Source organism: Corticium candelabrum, chromosome 1 (genome assembly GCF_963422355.1).
Source record: "Corticium candelabrum chromosome 1, ooCorCand1.1, whole genome shotgun sequence".
Taxonomy (NCBI): domain Eukaryota; kingdom Metazoa; phylum Porifera; class Homoscleromorpha; order Homosclerophorida; family Plakinidae; genus Corticium; species Corticium candelabrum.
In genome coordinates, this window is record NC_085085.1 from 16,037,502 (window position 1) to 16,063,010 (window position 25,509).

A 25,509-nucleotide genomic window follows, 5' to 3' on the forward strand; every position below is an offset into this window, starting at 1 on the left:
CCCACTCTTCCTGTCAACTGAAGACTTGGAAGCAAAGGCATTCATTGTAGTGTGCTTGTAGTAGACACTGTTGGCTAGTTCCAATACAGTGTATTTGTTTTGTTACACAGCTGTGTAAGTATATATTATAGGCATACATGTACAGTGTACAATGTAATTGTTCGTTGAAATGTATGTACAGTACCTGTGGTGAAAGCAATATATCAGTAGATACTGTGAGTCAGCCAACAACTGTAATAGACACCGATAGTCATCAAATCATTACTTGTGAGGATATGCAGCAAAATGAGAACACTTGGTTAGCTGTGTGTTATAAAAGTATAAATACCTCTTCAATATAGCAATGTTGCTAAGTACATACAGTTTCTAAAACAGATCAGCTAAAGTCAATAGGAGCAATGACTGGTAAGTCAACAGCAGTTGCATCCATGTTGTCGGACATGAAACTTCCATGCTGCCATACCTAAAAATGTCACAGATATGAAATGAAATCAACTCTTGTCTGTCCAGGCTATTAATTATGAATTGTTAATATGAAAGGGTTTACATCAGTTTGTTTGTTATGCACGCTTGCACACAAATGGACAGATATAAACAAGTGTGAAGCTCTTCGTGTCGTTTGACGTTGACCTCAAAGTCAGTTGTGAAGACAGCTCCCCTCCCTCTCTCCATGCGCTATATGTAGGCTTAGGGCCAGCGCTACAATCCACCTGGAGCTTGGCTGGAGTCATCCATGGGCACTGACTGTCGTGCAGCTCTGGGACTGGACACCAAGGCCCACACAACCCATCCGTTGCATAAAGTTACTGTCAAGTCAGTGGTCATGTCCACCCCAGTTAATGACCAGGTACTCATACTCCTGAGTCGAGAGAAGCAATTGTGTGAACTTGCAACACTGCTAGGTCCCGGATGTTCCATTCTCCAAATGCACTCTAACCCAATTGAACACACACACACACACACACACACACACACACACACACACACACACACACACACACACACACACACACACTGCCAATTGATAATCAATCACAACGTACGGCAGCCTACAGTTAGCATAGCAACATAGCATAGCTAACATGTCCTGTTGACCATTTCTAAGCGATCATACATGTACTGTGACAAATACTAATTTCTCTGACAGCACGCTCTCTTTAGTAACAGGATAATGTTTGTAAACCAGCATGACAATAACGAGCCTATCATTTTATTTAATTTTAAATTGGTACAACAAAACAGTTGGAGAGAGCTCAACTACACATCACTGTCTACTATTTATTCATTGCTCATAGTTGCATTGCATACAAACTGAACAAATTCTATACCTGATAATCTGTGACACCAGACACGAGTTTCCGGTATCCTCGTCCATGCTTTTTGTTGAACTGCCATGTCCCTTCAAAGATTGTCCCTACCAGTGAACACTCTGTTCCTTTACCATGTCTCTGTAACCACAGAAGAACACAACTCAAACATATGCTAATATACTCCAAATGGCAATCATTACCATTCCATATTGCCATTCGCCATCATATTTGCCTCTACTAGAAGTTTCAACCCCATGGCCATGACGTTGTCCATTTTCCCAATCGCCGTCATACCGTGACATGTCTAACTTGTTCATTAGCACACCTCGACCATGCGGCTTGTCACATTTCCACTGTCCGTGATACACTACGTCATGCGGCCAAGTTATCTCTCCTGTTCCTTCTCGACAGTTCAGCTTCCATTGTCCTTGATAGCAGCTACCATCAGGATAAATCATCTTTCCCTCTCCCTGCCGCTAAAGTACAAAGTCATCATACACACACACACACACACACACACACACACACACACACACACACACACACACACACACACACACACACTTACATAACCATCCACGACCTCTCCGTCATACGATGATCCGTCTGCATATTCATATAATGCCTTGCCAGTCAAATGATCTGATTTGAATTGACCCTCATATACATCACCATTAGAAAATTGCATCTTCCCAACGCCATGTCTCTTTCCAGCATGCCAGCTTCCAACGTATACATCCTTGTTGCTATACACCATCTTGCCTTGAATATCAGGAATGTCATCCATCCACCTGCCCTCATAACGCTGACCTGACTTGCGTATCCACGTCCCTTTTCCAGAACGCTACACATTATCAAGTACATTTGATTTAACTGCTTTTATAAATGCTTTTTAAATTTACAAATTAAAATACAAACAATATAATTTAGAGTAGCTAGCTCTAACAAAGGCCCAAACATCTGCAATCAACGTTTTTGACACAACTTTTGATATTATACAACAACCATACTAGATTTTTCTTCCATGCTCCTTCATACGTTGAGCCATCAGAATAGATCATCTTCCCCTGACCATCCATAAAGTTGTCTTTGAATTCACCTCTTCCAAACAAAACACCGATTACAAGTAGTACGCATCCAGAAGAATAAAGCATCTCACATACTTGTATTCGTGTCCGTGAGCAGTCTTCAGTGTACCTTGACCATTCCTCTACATGTGATCATGTTTAAAACATAGTGAGTTACCTGCTATCAACTACCTTGTCTTCCACAACAATACCTGACTGTTTTTCCACAGGCCACGATACATAGCACCTGTCTTTTTTGACTCCCACACACCATTCCCCTCTATGTTGCCATTCACAAAAGTACCTTCGAATCGATCACCATTTGCAAACTCCACAACAGCCTAACAAACCACTTCGTAATAAGTCGTCTCACAAACATTAAAATGCATCGATACTTTTCCATGCTTCACTCCGAGTCTCCATTCTCCTTTGTATACATCATCATTGCAGTATCTTAGTTCACCATAACCGTCTATAGACATACATGCACCAATTAGTGACAAAGACTTTTTGCCATTTCGATAGTAGAAATGACCAACTTTGTTTATCATTGTGCCACTGCCCCTTGTACTTTTCTCCTGTGTTGTACGTCATTTCACCTTCACCACTTCGTTCATCTTCTTTCCATTCTCCCTGTAATCATATTACTGCCCCTCCATAACCAAGACCACAAACACAGTCAGAGCTCACTTACTTTGTAACTTGTCTTGTTTGACCACATCATCTGACCACGGCCGTGACGCTAAAAAGTGTTTATCCACTACAAAGCCATTGCATGGTAAACACGCTTTGAGTAAAACCTTTGAATCAGTCCAGTGTCCAACATAATGGCTGTAGTCTTTGTAAGAAAACGAAGCAACTCGACATCCTACACACAACAAATAACTCAAATGCTATTACTATCTTGTTATACAATTTAGTACACTCACTAATATCAACTTGGTCCACAGAATTATCTTTTCCCGATACTCGATTTAAATGTTTTGCAATTGTCTCATTTAACTTCTGGAGCCAAAGTTTCTTTTCATTGCGTGACTTAACATAGATGGTGTATGGTCGATCGGGTGTGTAAATCTCGATTGCATCCTCTTGAGCTGCAGAGTCACATTAAACAATCCCATCCATGAATAAGCTGTTCATATTTTAGTCTAATATTATTGTCTACTTGTGGCTGGATCAAGGTCTTCCAGATCCTCTATCCATACTGTACTGAGATCAAGTGCCAACTCGACTTCACTATGCTTACCATCAGCACGAATTGCAAAGACAATAAGATCAGTAAAGAGAATTGCCTATAAACAGAAGAGCAGAATTACCTACACAAACAGTCTCAACAGTACATAATATGTACAGTTCAATGCTATGACATGAACACATGTCTAATGCATGCATGTACATCTGTGCATAGAATGTGTGTGTGTGTGTGTGTGTGTGTGTGTGTGTGTGTGTGTGTGCGCACGCGTGCGTGCATGCATATGTGTGTGTACTTTGACATAAAAGCAAATAAAAGATGCCTATTTACAAAGAACTTCTTCATGCCTACTACAATTAAGTCTGTTTTGCACGAATTCGCCATCTTAACCATTTTTCAACCCTTTGTGGAAGGAATGAGACAAGACTACGAAAATAATACGCAAATTGTATTATCATATCGAAGGCAAAACTACAAAAACTCTCATCCACACGATCCCTTTTTGCACTAAATTTCCATATGTGCAATAAGAAATCAAGAGATATCTGGACAATTATTGGGACATGTTGCCCATACTATGAGGTGGCTCCACTTCATGGGAAATGAGTCACAATCCGTGACACTTCTCACAGTGGGATTACTAAATTTATCAACCTGATAAAGTTTTCGTGTAGCCATGAAGTAAACGGATCCCTCCTTCACCAACGTTCTCCCAGAATCTTCCGCAATAGTCTAAACAACTGCAACATTACAACAGTAATCAACAAGTAGAAAACCAATTTACTACCTCCAGTCCCTGAACTTGACTTGTCAGTTTGTTAAGAGCTTTCTTGCCTTGAGCTTCTTTAAGCTGATCATTTACATATTCATTCAATTCATTCTACCAAAAGTAACAATCACACAACAACAAGACAACAACAACATGACAACAAGACAACAACAACAACAACAACAACCACAGACTCATTACCAACCATCTTCTCGTGTGCTTCCTGCAAAATTTCATAATCTCGATGGTCAACTGAAGTTTTATCCAATAATTGCTAAATTAAACACAATGCGCTCCAGCAAACTAAATGTATGACACTGTGTTACTGCACTTTCAGTAGTAGTCGATAACGTGGTATACGTTGTACTGGAGTAAGAAGATACGCAAGAAGAGTGATACCAGGCTGGCAGCGAGGATCAGCATAACAGCTCTGTAATATAAACATGTCTGAACAAAATGTTGAAACGTGAATTAAAGAGTAGCTCACATTCAGTGCTGCCTCAAAATCTTTCTTCTTCTTTATCTTCATTGCCACAGTTTCTTCTGCACTGTCATAGTTGTTGCAGTAAACTGTATAGATTCTAAAACGAGCAATCTAAAACAGAACAAATATACTCATTCTTCATCACAAATTGGTTTACTGATGATCATAGAAGACTTTGTCTAAAGCTGACATTGTGGCAAGCCTATACAATACTGTAACTCTAGACTTTTAAAAACATAATTCAGACAAATTTCAATCAGCCCTTGCAAGCACATGTATTTCTCAGATCAAGACTATAGCTATTACATTCCATCAGCCACACATAACAAAATATACGGATAACATTTCATGAGCTGCATCTATATAGGAGCCAAAGCCTCTACTTCTAACAACAGTCACCAGCTGTGGCCTCTAAATAAGAGTAGCTTATATGTGAATCAGCCTTTATTCTGACGGCTGAACATTCTATGCATGTGTATACAGTTACAGCAAGTATTGGACTTTCATACAGTACAAACTCAGCACACTTACACAGCCCACCTCCAGATATAGGCTTCATTAGTACACATATATAAATTGTACTTATAAAGTGTTGTTTCATCTGTGACCTCTATTTGAGGGCAGCCTTCATTTCTAATAGATGCGGTCTATATAAAAAAATAATACACACTAGCAGTGTTCAACAATACTAGCGTTTTCACATTGGTGTGTTTTCCCGATGCAGTAATCTCAAACCAATTCACAAGCAGTGTGTCATTCCATGTGGTTAATTCTTACCTCACATCAAAATAATAACAATGACTCTGAGTAATAAGTACATGTGTAAAATTCACTTGTATTCAAAAGTGAATTTTATTCAAAATACAAAAGTGTAGCATCGACCCCACAAAAATGCTATTCACGCTAATCTATATTTAGTGAGCAAATGAGTCATCTACTGCCTTTCTCAGATACACTCTTGTCTACTTATGAATTAATCACCATTCATCACAATTTCCTTGGTTTCCAATTGCTCTGCTATGATCACTGTCTCTTTTTCATGCCTCTCAATCAGTGCCGCTGTTCCTTGATATTACGTTGCATGTGTTGCGTATTGTGGTTATCTACTGCAACTTCTATTCTCTTTTAAGACTAAAACCACAAGATCTCTATTTCAAAAGCTGCTTCTAATTAAGAAAAAGTAATTTAATGAAACTTTGTATCTTTGCAACAGAAAATTCAGCAGCTCATTATAAACATAATTTACTTCAATATTTCCTAAAAAGTTGATTTCAACTGTAGTATACAAAGCAATTGCCAATATCTTTGAAAAGGAGGTATACATACTGTATATAATGGCACCTACTCACGAACATGTTGAGAATAAACTTGCTAATGAGAGGCTTCTACAGAGCAAGAAAGTGAGCATAACCTTAGACTTTTCCTTCTTTGGACTAAACTCATGTGTTTGTTTACTATGTCTTACTAATCCTGTAAAGTTGCATGTAGCCACTAAGTGTACTTTAGTGCACTGCAGCATTCCACAAAAATTGTGAAAATGATTACCTTGTAATTAAATCAATCTATCAAGTGAACTCAACACATACATGTACAATGACAAGCTGACTGTCTAGCCATTGAGTCTAGCTAACATCCTTTCTATACAATACAGAATCAAGTTTTACAATCGAAAGAAAAATATGTGATATTGGTACATGAGATAATTATTACAGTACACAACGTTTGGCATCCAATATAGAGTTTATCCTACTGTACCTATTCTACAAAACAATAAAACTAGAATTTATCCAATACTGCAGCACTAATAGACTCCATAATACGATATAATTTGCAGCAGACAGACAGTATTTTTGTAGTGACCAATATTAATTAAATACAGTCCGAATATGAAACACAAATGCAAAAATGAACAAGACTATACACTGTGAGAACCCTAGAAAAGACAGATCCATGTCAAACCCTATGGTATTTGATAAAAGTGTAGTACAAAGAGGCTACAGTGTCAGCCTGTGTCTTAGGTAAAAGGGTCTTAGGTAAAAGGTAACTAAACTATGTGACTAGACAAACAAACAGACAAAAAGACAGCAGGCTGACAGACATGATATAAAATGTCAATTACTAAATATTCTGCTACAAAAGAATCTTATTAAAGACTACAGAGCAAATTCATTTCAAGTTGAGCTAACCAATAACAGAAGAAACCTGTCAATTAAAGCATATCATCAGAAGATTTCAAAGTACCTGGTGAATTTAATTTATACTTGGTATTGCACCTATACCAATTAGCTAATGGTGTAGTACACTTTAGTTATAATTAAGTACGAAAGCGCCTCACTCTGTTTAAGAACAGATCACCAATGCATGTTCTCTCAGTCCAAGCAGACAGCCTCATGTATAGGCTGTAGAGAAGTTCCTGATTGAAAGTGAGAATGCTATAATCACAATCACCTTATATTGAGATAACACCAATAGTTATCATCACTCTTCCAACCTTTCCATATTTGCAAATATTGCTGCAACCTCCGATGATTCAAGGATTGTGGAAAGTGGAGGCATAAACACCTTCACAGACAGACCATATCTCAAGCCATGCCAACCATGTGACAATACACAAGTACCTGAGCAACCAGCTCCAATCCCTTCACATACGAGTGCTCAGTTTTATAAATTTCATGGGCTACCATTGTTCGAGCATCACCAGTAGGAAGATCAGACAAGCAAGGAGGACAAAGGTCACTGTTCAAAATTGCACTGGGCATCTACAATGAAAACTTGTTGCAGTTATTAACAAACTAGGCGTACACACTTCAATTTGAAGCTGACAGCACCTCAACTGCATCAGGACTGATTTTACTCTTGCGCGTTGATTTCACTGCTCTTGTAGACCGAAACTGTTGACAAACAGAAAATGATATCTGTGAATCTCATTCACAACTATCCACAGCAAATCCACCAAGTTGTGAAGTACAATTTCTGACCTACCAGTTTTGGTGAATGCACAGATTTCCGACTTGTTTCAACACCAACCGGTACCTTCACAAATGCCTGAGACGTTCTCCCTATCAACTCACCAATAGTACTATTCGCCTCTGCTTTCTTTTTCTTTCTCATTACTATTGGCTCTACGTTATCCACCAGACTAGAAGCACTAGCAGAAGCAGCTGTAGAGTCCTGTTTCACATGTACATCGGATTCCTTCTCTGCGTGAACGTCTTCGACAGCGTGTGACGTCAAGGTTGGGAGTGTAGATGAATTCGAATCTGATTTTGCCTGACTGATTACACGTGATTTAGGCGCAATAGGAGGAGAAGCCTTGACCTCTCCCTTGTTTCGGCTTTCCAATGACGTCCCTCCTTTCGAAACACTTTCAATCTGACTCACCAAATCGGCTACCACCTTTCCGTTCACTTTCTCATTGCTTCCCACTTGTCCAACTCCATTTGTTTCCTTCTTACTTTTCTCCCCCTCATTCAACTTTTTAGAGGGAGGAATCGGCAAGGGCTTTTTCTTCTGGCCATTTTCGTTCCTCGTTTCTGGTGTATCTGACATTTTGCTTGCGTCTCGAGCTCGTGGAGGTCTTCGAGGATACGCAGACACTCCGCTGCCAAATTCTAATTCGCCACAACGTTGAACGGCGGCGTCGTTCGTTTCACCGTCAGTTTGTGATAGATCAAAAAAAAACCGCGACATGGGTATAAATAATCTCCTCCCACGTTAACGCGTTGACTTGAATTCAACAAATTAGTACACCCCTAATATAGATCTGAAATCATGTAAACCCCTAGATTTTAAGGCAATGTAAAATCTACACTTAGTGCACTGTCTTGCTACCTCTACTACTAGACTACTGCTACTAAATGTACAGAGACAATACGCGCGAGGTCTACTCTGTCAGGGTATCCGAGACTACGAAAGAATTCCCATGAGCGGAAGAACTGCCAGTCTGTTGACAAAGTTACGCGCTTTTGGACAACCAGTTATCAATACTTTCTTTGACTATCAAATGGTAGCCAAGGACTGCGTAAATGGAATCCGAAAGAGACCCTTCAAGAGTTTGAGAAATTTGTCAATTTTTGGAGGAGGAGTGTACATGTGGTATACAAACCCAGATGAACAATCTTATTGGAGCCAAGTAACATTAGACTCTAATGAGCTCATCCTAGTGAGTGATGCTGTGAGAAATCCTCGATCAATGGAATATATGAAATTTTTATGGACAGACTGTAACAGAAAGCAACTGAAATATGTGAACTGCGGTCTGTTTTCTCTTGTCATCAAGTCTCCACAGCCTACCGTGTGCAAGAGTTATGAGTATGAATGTTCACATTTGAAGCCTGGACCAATCACATTCTTTAGAAGGATTGTAGATGTGGGTGTCGTCAATAGATGGTTTTACATTGCTAAAGAGATGGAAGACTATGATATCAATGATGAGCAATTATCAAAAGCGACTGCTAACTAGATCTGACTCTTATACACCCATGACTGTATCATATTTTGTACTGGCTTGTCTGGAACTTGTTCATCACTTTATATTACATGCTTCACTTATACAGATGGTGCCAGCTATCAGTAGTTTAGTAAACATTTGTTTAAATTATAAATATACACAACGGGGAAAAGCTTCACACACTTAAATGTCTTCTTGATGTATGTTGGATGTAAGTGATGAGTAAATACAGTAGTACTGAATGCAATGTAACGGACCAAGGTGTGTGTACACACATAATTGCCTCTCTCGACTCAGAAGTACCTGGTATTGGACTGGGGACCTAAGCGGCCATTGACTGTGACGTGACATCATCAGCCACTGCATGGGGTCCAGGTGAGACTTTGGGTGCTCACACCACAGTTGGTTTCACAAGCCGGTGCTCCTGCAAGTAAATGACCTGGCTCTAGAAGATTGCTAGCGTAGGTCCAGAGTTCTCCTAAGTAGTGAACATGAGCCCAGCTGTTAGCTGGGGGGGGGAGGGCGTACCAGAAATTGGCAGCTCCCAATGTTTAGACTAGGTTAGTGTGTGTGTGGTGTGTGTGTGTGTGTGTGTGTGTGTGTGTGTGTGTGTGTGTGTGTGTGTGTGTGTGTGTAGAAAGCATTCGGTTAGCTGAAGAAATCAGTGCTTCTATAATACATATAAGCGCGATTGGAATATCTAATACTGTACCACGATAAACAAGTATGCAGTCTACATGAAAAGCAGCCTTGAACTGACAGACAAAAAAGTGTGCAAATTGGCCACAGTTGCCCTGTTCTCCTCTGAACAGATGCAACTTCCTATGAGGTGAAATAAACTGATGGGCAGTCAAGTACCACACCTCTCAACAAAATGCACAATTTGGAATTGCAATTTGTTATTCTGGCAAATCGCCATTCTAAATAACAGTGATGCAACACATTTTCCTACACTGATGATGTCTTTCTACTGATTGGCATCTGACTAAAATAGCGATTCTACAAAAGGTCTGGTCGTTCACCAGCACCGTGCAGGATAAGCCTACAATGCAATCTCTTAATTCCTGTATATTTGGCATACTCTAATAGTCTAGATTAGCTGAACATAAAACATCCGTTCTGGAAGCAATTCTAAAATACTGTTCGATGACATCACTGTTGTCTCTCATAAACACAAAATCTGTAAGACACATCATTCTCTGCCTTTATGTCCTTTGGTACTCTTGGATCAACACTAAATAGAGCACATATCAAATCATTGTCTACTGCAAGTCTATTTCAATTTTCAATTATTATTATTATTATTAACATAAACATGAAAAAGTTAACATAAAGTACTTGCATACCTGGCAGGCTGAAACAGCTGAGTGTCAAAGACTGGAAAAAATGTATCACAATCAAACTCTTTTTCAATGTGAGTTAGGTATATCCGGTCACAAATACATAAAGCGGCCTGAAACAAAATTAATAAAGGTATTAACATGCACTTCTATGAGAGTCAGTATAGATCTGTTTGCCCTTCATAGAGAGTGATCACACACATACACACACATGCATGCAGACACACACACACGCATGCATGCAAGCACACACACACACACACACACACACACACGCACACACACACACACACACACAGACACAGACACACGCACATGCACACTAATGCAAATGAGTATTTAGTCTCAGCAATTAATCACAAAAGTCATTAGAGGTCATGAAACACTGGTCAACATCAGTTTACGGTACAACTCTCATCAACACAGTCTCATGACTGAAAAGTATGTACCACCCTGCCTTCAAAATTGGATAATCAATGTACAGCTGTGGCCAAACGTTGTCGGACACCTTTAAAAATATAGTTAAAGTGAAAAATATGTTTCTCACCAGGACTTGCACTAAACATTATGACCTGTTTACTCAAAGAGAGTATAATACACCAATATTTAAGCAGATTTAGGGATGACAAAATCACTTTAACCTGGTATAGCAATTATTTGACCAATAGCTACGTATTCCATTACAGATGTGTTTGTCACCATTTAGAGAATAGCCTATAAAACTATATTAAAAAACCAAAATTTTATTGTGCAAGTGTAGCTATAAGTCTAGCAGAAATTTCTGAGCAATTTGACTCATACCAAGCTCACGATAGCCAAGACACGGAACTACACCGAGGTGGAGAGGATCAGGATTCAGGTGCTGCATGAGGAGGGTCTCAGCTGCCGCCAGATTGCTCACAGGGTTCGTAAATCCCCTGCTGGCGTTGCAGCCTTGCTCCAGAAACTCCGTCAAACCGGTAGTGTCAGGGACAGGCGCCGCAATGGACGACCATGGGTCACCACCGCTCAAGACGACAGGAACCTGTGCAGGATGAGCTTGCGAGACAGGAAGAAAACAGCAGTAAAATTGCACCAAGAATGGACTAATGGTGGTGCTGTGACTGCTTCCGTCAGGACAACTCGCAGAAGGTTGCTAGACAATGGTCTGAGGTCATGCAAGGCCCAAAAGAAGCCACTCATCAAACCTGACCAGAAGAGGAAGAGGCTGGCTTGGGCTCGTAGGCACAAAAATGGACTCAAAGACAGTGAAACCGTGTGTTGTGGTCTGACGAATCCAGTCTCCAGTTGTTCGCAACTCCAGGGAATGTGAGGGTACGAAGAAGGACTGGAGAAGAGTGGAACAAAGACTGCATCGTTCCCACAGTGAAGCATGGCTCGGAATCTGTTATGGTCTGGGGGTGCATGTCAAGTTCTGGAGTTGGAAGGCTGACTGTCTGACAGAACAATCAACTCTGAGAAGTATCAGGCTATTCTCCGTGATACAATGTTACCTGCAGCTCGTGAGATGTTCCGGAATGGTCAGAACTACACATCCCAGCAGGATAATGATCCATGCCACACCTCAGTCTCAACAAGACGATGGTTCCAGACCAACAATGTTCAGGTGATGGACTGGCCGCCGCAATCACCAGACATGAACCCAATTGAGAACCTGTGGGGCGACCTGGAAATAGCTGTCCGACGTCACCAGCCGACCAGCAAGGCCCAGCTGAAGGCTGTACTCCATGGGCCAGGACCAGTGGCAGAGGATAGCTCCTGAGAGGTGCCAGAACCTGGTAAACAGCATGCCGACAAGGAGATCAGCTCTGATCCATGCCAAGGGACTGTGTACAAAATACCAGCAACTGTTACTGTGATATTGCTAATTTGTTGCTGTTATTCTTATCTCAAATGATGTCTTTTCCTATGTTACATGTTACTCCATATATTTAATGATCCTGTTTTGTTAGTTTTTGGGCATAATTGATATTTATAATAAAAATATTGTTATCTCAAATTATAATTGTTATATTGGATTTATTACTGAACTATAACTGCATTTCTAACCAAATATGATCAATTTACATAAAACATGACATGTGTCCGACAACTTTTGGCCACAGCTGTATCTCTGTTGAGAACATCCTGAAGCATTGCTATTGATTCTACAGGTCTCATTTCAGCAGGTATTTGCAGCACATGCAAGTACAAAGTGCAAGCATATCAGTGTAGTACAATGTCACTTATCCCAATGCATCAGTTATCCACATAGCTCATGGTCCCCACATGGTGATCACATGGCCGCCAAATCAGAATCACAGCCAAAATTCATCACTTCTTGTATACATATTATGATAAGGCAGATAGTGGCCGTAACTTTGCCTGTCTTGCTAAGATAGTAGCAGATATCTATATCATACTGACTTATTATTAGTTAACTGTAATGACAGTGCTTCATAGGAGTTATCTGAACAAATCACTTATCCAAGCCTCTTCTGGTACCAGCCTGTTCAGATAAGTGGCACTCCACTGTAGTTAAATTTATCAAATCAATTGGACACAATTTCCATCCCTTGTCAGATGATTATAAAGACATTTGTGAACAACCTAAACAGTCTGAAACTGTTGAGCAAGAAAAGAACATATTGACAAATCAAGCTATTATTTAGTAGTAAACTGAAATAAATAGGTATATTGCAATACCAGCAACTTGTTTGAGTTCTCACTGCCCAAACAGACCGATGTTAGAAACAGACCGATGTTAGAAAAGTATTATCTTTCTGTCTAAATATTGGAGTCCAGCTCCTACCTTGTCACACTTACAAGTATTAGATAAACCACAGCATCCTCTCTCACCCTTCTACATTGAATTCATGCACCTGTGCCAACTACATCAACATCACATGCATGTAGAAGATAAATGTCTAGCCATGCAGACGCCTTGTCTGAGCAAGCCAGATAAACCATCCATTATAATATAACAGAAATAAAGTGGCCTAACTCTCTCCAATAAAAGCTGTCTCAATGACTTGGTAAATGTACAACCAGACAATCTAGTAAAGATGATACTACATCATACATATTATTTACAGTCAGCTGGATGTTTGATTACAATTGCACCAAATGGCTCCAGCTGATGCCAAGCAACTGAAACTCCAATAGATTACACATGTGCACACTCATGTAAACAACAGACAACAGACCAGAAAGACTAGCACAGACAGATACTGTAAATGTTGCATCTTTATACATCCATATGTCATGTTTGCCTGTTCTTATCATTTGTTTGTTTGTTTGGTTGTGTGTGTGTGTGTGTGTGTGTGTGTGTGTGTGTGTGTGTGTGTGTGTGTGTGTGTAATTATATAAACGACACTGATACCATGATACCTCATACACAGAGCTTCCTCCAACTACCCAGATTGTCTCTATCTTGTCTCTGCACTCGTCTGATTGTAGACTATCAATAGCTTCCTGAAAACCATGATATAATCGGACACCATCAGGAGGCTCTCTAAATGAAAACAGGTATAACAAAATTGTTTTCAATGACATGCATATTGTATGTACTCAAGACTTCTGCTTAAGACAACATTGACTCGATCACGAAGAGGTCTGTGCCTTGATGGAATAGATAACCATGTTTCACGGCCCATAACAACAGCGTTTTGCTTTTCTGAAATAAAGAAACAAGTGTGGCAAACACAAGCACAATACGCTCTTGCTTCATCTGCAGCTGTTTTACTACTGACAAACTGCTATGCCAGTTCTAACTCATACAATGAAAAAGTATACGTCTTAGTGTTATTTATGTTGTTTCAATCAATATCTAAGAACGGATGCAGCATAGATCTATGGGCAGGCCCGGCAGAACGGATACGGTGCTATGACCATAGCCGTAGCACTTTTTTGAGTCCCAGTTGAGTTCTGCTTGCTCTCAATGCAGAGTCAGAGAAGTCAGTTTGCTGTCACCGCTCGTACTTCTGTCAGTCTGCAGAAATGTCCGGGATAGGCCTATTGTATGGTGTGCACTAGGCTCAAGAGTCCAGCCGTGGGGGGAGATGACCGGCTAGACTCTCGAGCCTAGGTGTGCACGTGTAGACAGCATGTTTGTCACGAGGCACGACAAACATGTCTGTGAGTGTCACGTGAGCTATCTTCTGACCACGCCTGTTAGCGCACGCTAGGCCGTAGCACCTCTTATTAGCTTCCGCCGGGCCAGTCTACAGGGAAGTTGGTCAAATCGCCTCTCTTTGTCTGGCATGCTGGGGTATGTCATACCAGGTATACCAGCACCCTGGTAATCCCCGACTTAACCGGCATGCAGCTAAATGTGCAGAAATATGGTAGATAGATGTCCTTAACAATGCATTATGATACAGTACTTCTGTAATTAAAAACTGCCCAATGTCAATAGTCTAGCTAATGGACAGACCGACAGACTGACAGACAAACAGACAGATAAAAAGTTGATATTGTAATAGCATTCTTGTAATGACGATAACATATGTATTGCCTGACAGACAGGCAGGCGAATACGCAAACACATTGACACATAAACAAACAACTAAAGATCGACAAATAAATACACAAACAATATTAATTAATAATGAGCTATTTTGTATGTTGGTTTATTCATTTATCAATCTTTAGTTGTTTGTTAAGTGATAAAGATTCTGATCCTGATTGCAAATTGGTAACTACTAGCACAGTCAACTACTAGCACAGTCTCGTGCCTGGCGTCCTCGTTTCTTTAGTCAACCTCGAAAACATTCTCAGGTCTCCACTGCAGACAAACACATAGTATCATAGAGTTAGCTTCCAATGCTATTGTCTCACATACTCGAGTTTCCATGGAAGCCTCCTGTCTTTTCCAATTCCTCGATTAGAAGCAACAGCAGCAATGCAAAAGACGGGAAGTTTTTGCGCCATTCGAAGATCCGGGATAATTACCGGGAGCAATCCCGTACAATTTTGATTCCTATAATTATTATTATGTCTCAACTGCGCGAGCTATTTCAGTAGTGTCTGGTTGTCTAGCGCTAACGACTTAGAATGTCTCTGACAGTGATGATGAGACGTAGCAAGCATTATCTTAGAGGCATTCAGCCTTTAGTAGCGTTCAAGCAGGCTGATGACATCAGACAGCTGAAGTCAGAGTCTCAGTAGGCATACGCATGCGCAGAAGATGGGTGTACACTGTACTGTACTTTTTATTGCTGCATTATTTATTGAACTGCTCTTTTATCTTCAATTGAATTTTTTAGCAGATAACCATTTTCAACACTAGCATGATGAAGATTGCAAAGCATGTACACTTCCCATTTTAATAATTAATTAACAAGTCTCTTTATTAAAATTTCTGTTAATTAAATCTTTTGATGCTCAAGATCGTTCTCTAAAAGTACTGTCATCCATGAATTCAAACCAAATGTTTGTTAAGTGAACAATTTGCAGTCACATTCATATACTATAGTGAGGTTGTTTGTGTCTATACATGTCAATTGCTAATTAATTAATATAAACCTCATCATAGAGCTACATAAACACCTAATTTCCAGCAGTAAAATTTGGTCCCACATGAAAAACTATATCAATTCTTCTTGACTATACAGAAAGCATGACCAGGCCAAATGCAGTAAATTCAGCAGTGGACAAAACAATGAATATTTTAAAGTTCAAAACTCGGGCATCATCATAATCATGGTTACAGTTGATTGTCTCTGCTCTTTCTCAGTCTTTTCTGTTTTGTCCTCACCTCCTTGTACCTTCTAAAGTACAAGCACAAACATTTAGTTGACAGCAACAGCTGGGGTGTTGATATTACCTTTTAGATATCTTGAGTGCTGATTTAATTTGCTGTCTCAGGATTTTAAATCTCTGCTCAAATGAATTCAGTCTGTGGGCAACATGCTTCTGAGCATTGGAAATACTTGAAAGAATAGTCTCTGTCACTTTCTGACCGGCAGCAGCCCCAACAACTACAAAATTTAGATTTTAGCTTTCTTACACAAAACTCTCCTGACCATACAACGTGTGTTTACAGAATATTAACTAGAATCAACTTCTGTTCAATTGTTTACTCAATTAAGTTTATGCAAACCTACTGAACTCTAACTCAACTCATAAAACTGCTTAAAGTCTGCATTTACATGTACAACCAATGCACTAGCTGCATGTCATCTAAATTAACGGGGTTTAGTATTTGTGACAACTTACAGAATTACAATTATGATCAAGCACTTTCAATTCTTTGAAAATTATCACATTATTAGATTACCTCCAATCGATTAAGTTCATTATCTCTGTGACTTTGTTAGTGTGCCTTACCCAGCATCAGGGCTTTCTGTTCCTGGCTTCTGACATTCCTAACAATTAGATCCAATGATTTTGCTCTTACTTCTGCATCAGAAACTTGGTGAGCAATGGCAATGGCATTGCGATTTTGCTTGCGTGTCAGCTGTTTTATTTCCCGTGACTTTTGTAAAATGTGTCTCAACCGAATTGAGCCATCTAGATACAATCGTAAATGATTTACAGTTTTTCTGTAAACTCTGAAATTCTGACTTATGTTCAGTTCTACCAACTGAATGGTGACTTGATTCAATTCTACTTCCCATGCCTCAGCTATCATCATTTTACTCTGAACATCATATTGCACCACCAACGTCGTAACATAGATCTCTACAAAGTATAACTAAATGAGTCTGTCATACAAAAAATATACGTGAGATGCTACAAGGTAACTAGACAGTCAATGGCAATTATTAGAAAGTAACATACAGTGTATATGATTGTTGTGTTTAAGAATTAAATGCCAAGATTATTGTATGTTCAAGCTATACAATCACAATGTGACAATCCCATACTAGAATGAGTGCATGCTAAACAAGTGATGTATGCTATCATGATAGCTAAACGATGATCACCACTGCTACTCTAGGTGCACAAGTGCAACAACATACAGTTAGCAACAAGAGACCCATGTATACAGACTATAAACTTAGAAGATACATGTATTGCTAACCAACCTTTTAGTTTGCCATTCCAACGACGAGCTTGTTCCAGAAGTCCCTCTGCTTTAATCTGCATCTTAACTGATGTATTCTTTATCTAGACACAACATCTGTGTCTATGCTTGTTTGTTACATATGTTTCACTTCTTACCTTCTTACTTTTTCTTTTACCTTCAGCTGCTGCAGATTGACCAATTTTGCCATATGACAACGCTGAATCAGCCTGATACACAATCAAGGGAGTGTAATGAAAGAGCGCAGCAACAGGATGATCCTCATTAATCAGACCATAATAGTATCTTCACAAGCAAACGACAATGCAGTTATTTTTCTCATTTGAGGACAATTGTATTACTGTTCCATTGCTTCTAGATCACTTGTGAACTGCAAAGAATAGTTTTTCATCCTGTTTACAGAATCTGTCAACTCTGGGTCTCTCTCAAGCCTCTGTTTCAGGTTATTCATATCATGCTCAAGTGAGTTCCTCAGCTTATAAGCACTATGTGCCTGAAACCAAAACACATGGCTTCTCACACCGCTAGAAGTATGCACACACAAACCCAAACAGACAAAGAGACAGACTGGCAAACACACCTTCACTACAAAACAGATACATGCAGCAATTAGATATCTACACAAAAACGTACACTCATGCACACACACACACACACACACACCTCCAATTGACTTTGAACTCTTTTGTATGTGGTTTTAGCTTTTTCGACTTCTATTTCCACAACTAATAGCTTTGACTCCACCTGCTGTACTGCAGCAGGAAAAACCTCAACTCTTTTCTAAGAAATTATACCACTGTAACACAGTGAGAGCATCGATGCAATGACAGTTCTTCTAACCTCTGCATAAGAGTTCAGTGTTGTTGTCATCTCAAAATTCTGACCTATTCTGACCAATGTCCTGTTCATAATATCTGCTTTGACTATAATGTCTTTCAGCATGTCTATATAAAGCCATGTCTCCTTTAGTGTGTTGTTTGCTGCTTTGTATAACCCACTGGATTCTTTCCAAGCAACTTCCAAAAGCAACACTATCTGGTTTACTGATTTTCGACACCCTAATGTATTGTATTCCTGTTCTGTGAAGTCCACTTGGTTGATTCCATTCACCAAGTTTCTTGCATCTTTCAGGATCACTAAGTTATCTTCATTGACAGCCACCTCCAAAGTATGTGATAGATTTCTTACCTTTGCAATCAAATCTGGCAATAAATGACACATGTCACAAATTGCAAATTGTTTTTCATTTATCTTGTAACAGCATCTCTCCAACTATAACAATACATGACATACCTGTGACTCTGTTTGCCTTGTCTCTGGCTCTATGGAAGAGCTGAACAGCATCATTCCAGGATTTGTTCACTGACACCTTCACATGCTCTGATTTCACAATAGAGATATTGACCTGGGAAAAGCAGTAATCAGATGTCTCCAAGCATGAATACACCATGCATGTCTTTAGTACTTCACTTACTAAACTTTTGACATCAAAGACATCTGATTCAAACAAAGAGGTTGCATTTATCACTGCTTCTGCTTGTTCACTGATATTGCCAAACAAGATGTTCAGGTGACTCAAGACAATGTTCTAAATAATGAAAATGTTTGTTATTTTTGCTTAATGCTATGATGATATTCTAGGTTCCCTATGAAACATTCAGCAGTAGTTCACCCTATTAGCCACCCACCAGACTACTGAACCACTGTAGACCTCACACAGTCAAAAAGGTAATTGTATGCTGTATAGTGGGCTCTACAGTATTAATTTATGATGAATACCATAAAGATTCAATCATTAACCTAAGCAAAAAGCATTATTGACACATCTGTCTGATGCAAGCCAGCTATTTATACTGCAATTTTATTAGCAGAAAACTTCTGTGTGCCAACTAGGAGAAATATAAAATTACAAAATTACATCTACGTGAAGGAAACCCTACAGATATAGCTCCAATTTGATCAGCAATAGAATTCTCAGAAAGATATTTGTACTGTAGGGTGCTATTCAATTATCTAAAAGTTACGCACTTGTTTAGTTGCTAGTTCCAGAGTCTTTTCCACAGTGACATTGGAAACACGAGGAATATAATCCTTTACTACCTTGAACCCCTTTGCTACATGTCTTCGAAATCCACGTAAAGACTTGACCAAATAGGCCGAACAGTTTCCACAACCTGCCCATACGGTAAACATCACCGATAATTCCTGAACATCAACTTTCAGTACACCACCACAGTTTTTAGTACCATGACATGTTGGAAATAATGTTTTTCCATTCTTGCACTGATCACATGATCGACCAGTGTACCCATGGCGACAGATACACTGCCCAGTAGCTCTGTTGCATTTGTCTGATGGTGATCCAAGTATATTGCAATCACATGCTACAAACACAAGTACAAACACATTTATACCATCAAGTTCAAAGAAACTTGAACCAGTTTCTACCACCAACTAATGGCATGATGCCAAATGACAAAAACATCTTGCCCACATTACCCTCCCTTGTTCTTTTTTTTTTAATGTCATGACTAAAGAATATCAAAACAAAGACACAGTATGCTGATTATGTAATGTCAATGTGACTGTCTTGTCATAAGCTGTCGTCTATCTGCTATTTACTCCAGAGAACCCTTATGTATATACAATAATATTAACCAGAGAAGTGTTTCAGTATACAAACGTCAGCATGAACAGTTCGACTATGCAAATATGTGTAGTCAAAACGAGCACCACAGTTATTCAAAAACCTTATCACATGCAGAAATCCATACAATAACCCCTTAAACCACACCAACACACACTGATCCCTATAAGGTACTGTAGTCCAATAACAATTAATCTAACACATAGAGCCACAATACACAAATTTCTGCACAACTGATCCACAAGCTGTGAACAAGTGGCAACAGAGCAAGCACACATCTTCATGACCAGTAATCAGCTTACACACATAATTATTACAAGACAATGCCCTCTGATCTACAATGTATGCCTCGGGTAGGTAGAAGCCCGTGGCAATGCCAACTACCCCACTAGCAATACTTTCTAATGTAATTAGAGCAAGCTGGATGCAAAAGGTCATATCTTTAGTTGCAGTTAGTTGGAAGTCCGGGAAAAATCCATATGTGTACCACTCATAGTGACTGACTTCTAGGACACACACCACTAGAGACTACTAACCTTGACAACCAATAGGGTTTACTTTCTCCAAATGATAGTAGCCAGCCTTGCAACGATTACACTGTCGACCGACCACATTGATCTTGCACAAACACTTTTGAGACTGTAAAAAGAACAACATTCAAATCTTCTTGGTTAAACAGCTAGGTGCATACACATCCACCCACACAATATCTACTTAGTAAGCTAGTCTCTATGCCCACTAAAACCACATAAGTTAGAGAATTACTTCCTCTAACTGGTGTGCTGCCATTATGCCAAGGTGGACACACGGCTCACTGACCTCAACCTCCTGACCACCAATTCTACATTTTTGGACCTTGTGCTTCAAAACTTGAATAGAACCAGCTTCATTACAGGTGCACCCTAGCAGCAACAGACAATATAAGCAATGTTAAAAGATAAACTGATTCTCAAATAACCAACCCCAGCAACCCACGAATAAGCATAGCAAAAGAAAACTCAACAACAACATTCTGTTGTGTTGTTAGTCAGTTGAGGAAAACTGACCTACATGAGCTGCATATATCTGTCACCGACTGCCTCTGTTAGTCACCAGCCAGCAGTTGAGTAATGCAGTTGAATAATTCCCAATCGGCTGACTCACAAACCACTACTATCTTCTTATGCAAGTACATAATTCGGTTTGAAGACAGCAAATAAAGTTACAACTTCAATGCACAGACCAACATAACTGGAAGCCAAGCAAGTTAGTGGATATGTTGATACCCCCACACACACTTCCTTTCAGAAAACTCACTAACGCCACAAGCTTGCTTGACATCTTGCACAAATTCATGCAAATTATTACAGTAAGACATGTGTCCCAATAAATTTTCTATCCCAATTGCTCTGATCAAGTGGTGTTAAAGAAAACTCAGAACACAGACTTCCTCATGCAGTCAGTGAATTCTATACTAGAACAAGTTGATTGTCTCTTCAACACCCGTATAAAAAGTAATTAAAGAGCAGTACACTGTACAGCACTACAAAGGTGCAAGTTGAGAAAGTGTTAAACTTTCACAAAACACTAGCTAATCCAATTTAAATTAACAACTCTGAATGAAACAGAATCCACATCAGTTGGTCTTTATGGATCGTGTACACTTTTAGCATCCAAAGTTCATCATCTTAAGACGATGAACTTAATTTTAGCATCCATTACCACAGCATACAATTTCTTGTTATATATGTACACACGTGCATCACAAGTCTACTGTAACAATGCAAGTAGACTATACTATTTTACCACTCTTAGCCATTTTACTTGACACATACTCTACTACATTTGCACCTTGTCCAATCTAGTTTAAAAAGCTACTCCTGAAGACCAAAAATCATGCATTAGTTCTTGGCATCATGGCAATCAGAGCATGCTGTTGGAGATGTATTCTTCTTGACAAAAAAGACTACAAAACAATTATCAAAAAAGTATTTGAACCCACTGCTTCCACATTTGCAAGTAAGAGTGTGGTAACCAATGTCATTAATTAACCTACTTAGAAACTATCATACTTTGGCCTATATATGCACTAATACCCAATTTACACGAGCACGCATAGCGAGCTGAGCCGATCCGATCCGTGCCACCCCAGTATTCCAGCCCGTGTTTACACGACACACTCTGTAGAAGCGAGCCAATGCGTGTCATTAACGTGCGTTAGTTACTTGAGATTGACAAAGCTTGCTTTAGCTCACGTTTGCAATGGACAGAAGCCAAGCTGCTCGCACTTTTTCTCCATGGCTTTACAACAGTCATATCGAGAAATATGAGACGTCATACTAGGCGGCTGTTGCAGCAACGGAGTTTAAAGCTAAATTTCTTGCTCGTCTTGGTCGCTTGCGCTGGCCCAGATCGCTTACAAGTTCTCATGTAAATGGGGTATTAGAAGGGCTGCAATATATAGAGAGCATAGATGATGCAGCAAACAAAGAATTGCCTTAAAATTTGAGCCAGGTTTAGAAACTAAATGAAAACACCTTAGCAACTGCTTCCATTAATTTTTTGTAAAATTTGATTTATAAAACAGGCAGTAACACTACAAAATGTCATTCCTCAGAGACATAAAAGCAAAAATTTCTCACCAATAACACTTAAATGTGAAACTTCTAAGACCTTCGGTATTAGAGTCTACATGTAACATATGCATCCACTTGCATGCTCTCACAGAATGGACTTAATTAACCAGGCATTTATGATCATTGTCAACTTCCCTACCTCAATAAGAAAGAATTAGTTCTTGGTTGAGATGACATCATTTGTCAACACAAGAAGCTAAAAGTCTTCAGATATTAGATGAACTAAAGCAGTTGATGCTGTTGTTGTACTGTATTCCTTTTTTTAGATGTCAGAACAACAAGAGACTAATTGGCTGCCAGCCATCTTTAGGTGTGCATATGTAAGCCTAGCGACAATCCTAATCTAGTTCTACACTTACCTATAAACTAGTGGATAGGTCAAGGCATGCATAATGACAACAGCCTACCTTTGCGAAAATCTCCTCTTGTAGTAGTCTGAGTAGGAACTGATGTTAATGGATTAGTTTTCTGATAATAGCTGTTTCTGCAGCACTGGCATGGCTCAGTGGAACCAGGAGGACTTGGTCCACAACACCAACATCTACCCAATACTTCAATTTCCCTAATAGCATAGTAGCCCTAAAGAACAATTCATTATACAGTTAGTTATATCTCCTTGCAATAATCACTTCAGACGCCACCTGCTTCCTCAATGAATCTAAACGGAATGGTTCTCCAAACTGAAGTAAATCTAGTCTAACAGCATCTGTAGTTATGAAATCCTAGAAAAACAAAACAAGTCAATCACTGCAGTCAATATGTTTACACATATAATAATTAACATTAACATTCACATATATTATAACTTTCTTGCTAGAGCTAACCTGAACAGACCGAGATAGATCAAACTTCGCTCCTGGCCTGCCTTTCAATAAATCAACAACAACCTAGGACAAGAAAACGCGTTGTTACTACATAAATTACCCATATTACCACAGTACAAGCTCAAATCCATTAATTAGGTAATTGCTGTAGTAAATTTCCCGCCATGCTTTCCTTCTAGTTCGGAGCGAGCGCAACTTTCTCTATATCTCATCATGCCGCCAAACCGACATTCCGTTAGCCGCGTCATATTCGCATCAGAGCATTTACCTGAAACCCTGCTGAAGAGCGGCTGACTGAACAAGAGGCGTTAGCGGCGCTATCGATTCCGTCAACTGGGAGGCCATGCAGTGACCGACAGTCGCTCTTTGATTCTACAAAGTGGTGCCACGGCGTGAACGAGCGGCCGCCGTCTCTTGAGCGTTGAATCGTCCACTGTCTGCCTGGCGGAACTTTAAATACAACGCGGATGCGAGCCACTTGGATGGTCTGCAAAACAAAACTCGTCACTTCATGCAAGTGCGTAAGCAGACAGTAACCCGTAGTGACTACAATCATGCAGACGGTAAACGCGGTGTAGGCGGAATTCGTGTAGTGGGAACGAGCACGCGGCTAGATGCACTTCCACGTGCACGACGACCCGCCGTTTGTCCTACAGCATTGCCTCACACACCATGCGATAAGGCGAAATACGAGCAGCAGTCAGCTGAACTAGGGACTCTCCCTAACAAACAAGTGACATAAACTGCACGACACCGGTCACACTCCCCCATACGCTAGTATGCAAACTAGCCACAGCAGGTACTAAACACGACCACTATATACGGTTCTACTACCACAAGATGTGCATTTTCAAGTGTGGATACAAGTCAATCACTCAAATTAATGACATCGTTACATATCAGTAACTTCACCATGTTTTGTCAAGCAATTAAATTCCAATACAGTAGATACGTTCAAATTCCAGAGTATCAGCGACCGTCAAAGTACCGGTCCACGAAAACTTCATGTAGTCAACGCCCCGCCAACTCTCATATTACACAAAGTCTACAGCCACCCAAGCACGCCGCCGAATGAATATGCAATCATTTACAACAATATGCAATCTCTGACCTCCATCGCGATATGCTAGTCGTGTTGTACAAACGTGTAACATAAAAATAAAACGACCGTTACTCACCCGCTGCAAACTGACGACAAGAGAGACGTCGCTTACACCTACTTCCGACTGCCACCAGCTGAAGCCCAGCCCGTCCACGACCTTTTCCGGCGTATGCACAAATCCTGGAATATGGGTTGTACAAAGCGACAGCTGACGACATGCAACTCTTCCTCCAGTCAGTGATGTAAAGTCTTGAGGCGAGCAGTACCGCGAAGCCGGACGTCCACAACTTGACGTCGCTCTTACTGGCCGACGTAAAGCCACACGAAAGGGTGGGGAGAGCCAACGACGTCCACTACAAGACACTATCACCAGCAACAGGACGCTCAACAACGGCCGGTGCATTAGAAAAGTTTCGGTAATGTACAGGCAACATCCGTAGCCTCGTGTGTCCGCTCTTCTGAATGGCATGCTTCACAAACATACCGAGCGTAAAATGGTATCTGCACACACAATAGCACCGCCCCGCATAGTGCAAATCACCTCTACACAAATACTAATTAGTGACCATTCGTGCTTTGTGGTTGGCCGAAAATACATCGGAGAACATCTCCGGAGAGAAGAAACGAAACCGCAACACGCGCCGGCTGTGGTCTTGATTCAGCTCAATGCAAATCGAGTCAAAGCGAGGATAATGAAATC

General features: G+C 40.0%; 4 protein-coding genes across 4 annotated transcripts; 1 reads left to right on the top strand and 3 right to left on the bottom strand.

Annotated features, from left to right (window-relative positions):
• Positions 1 to 80: 80 nt before the first annotated feature.
• Positions 81 to 8,516, bottom strand: LOC134177464 (alsin-like). Its single transcript, XM_062644247.1, has 23 exons — positions 7,805 to 8,516; positions 7,651 to 7,713; positions 7,441 to 7,581; positions 7,314 to 7,384; positions 7,158 to 7,254; positions 4,826 to 4,933; positions 4,670 to 4,768; positions 4,544 to 4,612; positions 4,357 to 4,449; positions 4,224 to 4,301; positions 3,543 to 3,669; positions 3,307 to 3,471; positions 3,178 to 3,245; positions 3,072 to 3,119; positions 2,917 to 3,010; positions 2,773 to 2,849; positions 2,590 to 2,718; positions 2,474 to 2,520; positions 2,321 to 2,411; positions 1,879 to 2,154; positions 1,511 to 1,786; positions 1,329 to 1,448; positions 81 to 463 (listed from the first exon to the last, which is right to left on the bottom strand). Exons 1-23 carry the CDS (start codon positions 8,510 to 8,512, stop codon positions 377 to 379), a joined length of 3,132 nt encoding a protein of 1,043 aa, XP_062500231.1. The 5' UTR covers positions 8,513 to 8,516; the 3' UTR covers positions 81 to 376.
• A 215-nt stretch (positions 8,517 to 8,731) lies between these two features.
• On the top strand, positions 8,732 to 9,512 carry LOC134177549 (mitochondrial import inner membrane translocase subunit Tim29-like). The gene has a single exon (XM_062644333.1). The coding sequence runs from the start codon at positions 8,745 to 8,747 to the stop codon at positions 9,282 to 9,284; it is 540 nt and encodes a 179-aa protein (XP_062500317.1). The 5' UTR covers positions 8,732 to 8,744; the 3' UTR covers positions 9,285 to 9,512.
• A 642-nt stretch (positions 9,513 to 10,154) lies between these two features.
• On the bottom strand, positions 10,155 to 15,523 carry LOC134177539 (dihydrofolate reductase-like). The gene is made up of 6 exons (XM_062644325.1): positions 15,435 to 15,523; positions 15,328 to 15,377; positions 14,162 to 14,267; positions 13,982 to 14,105; positions 10,619 to 10,725; positions 10,155 to 10,506 (listed from the first exon to the last, which is right to left on the bottom strand). Exons 1-6 carry the CDS (start codon positions 15,521 to 15,523, stop codon positions 10,425 to 10,427), a joined length of 558 nt encoding a protein of 185 aa, XP_062500309.1. The 3' UTR covers positions 10,155 to 10,424.
• A 473-nt stretch (positions 15,524 to 15,996) lies between these two features.
• Positions 15,997 to 25,278, bottom strand: LOC134177474 (laminin-like protein epi-1). Its single transcript, XM_062644258.1, has 20 exons — positions 24,886 to 25,278; positions 23,976 to 24,194; positions 23,708 to 23,770; positions 23,525 to 23,605; positions 23,291 to 23,462; positions 21,088 to 21,170; positions 20,805 to 20,907; positions 19,868 to 20,005; positions 19,650 to 19,795; positions 19,096 to 19,209; positions 18,915 to 19,026; positions 18,462 to 18,823; positions 18,285 to 18,401; positions 17,963 to 18,114; positions 17,759 to 17,906; positions 17,623 to 17,704; positions 17,159 to 17,275; positions 16,922 to 17,104; positions 16,419 to 16,572; positions 15,997 to 16,362 (listed from the first exon to the last, which is right to left on the bottom strand). Exons 1-20 carry the CDS (start codon positions 25,276 to 25,278, stop codon positions 16,299 to 16,301), a joined length of 3,003 nt encoding a protein of 1,000 aa, XP_062500242.1. The 3' UTR covers positions 15,997 to 16,298.
• Positions 25,279 to 25,509: the final 231 nt, after the last annotated feature.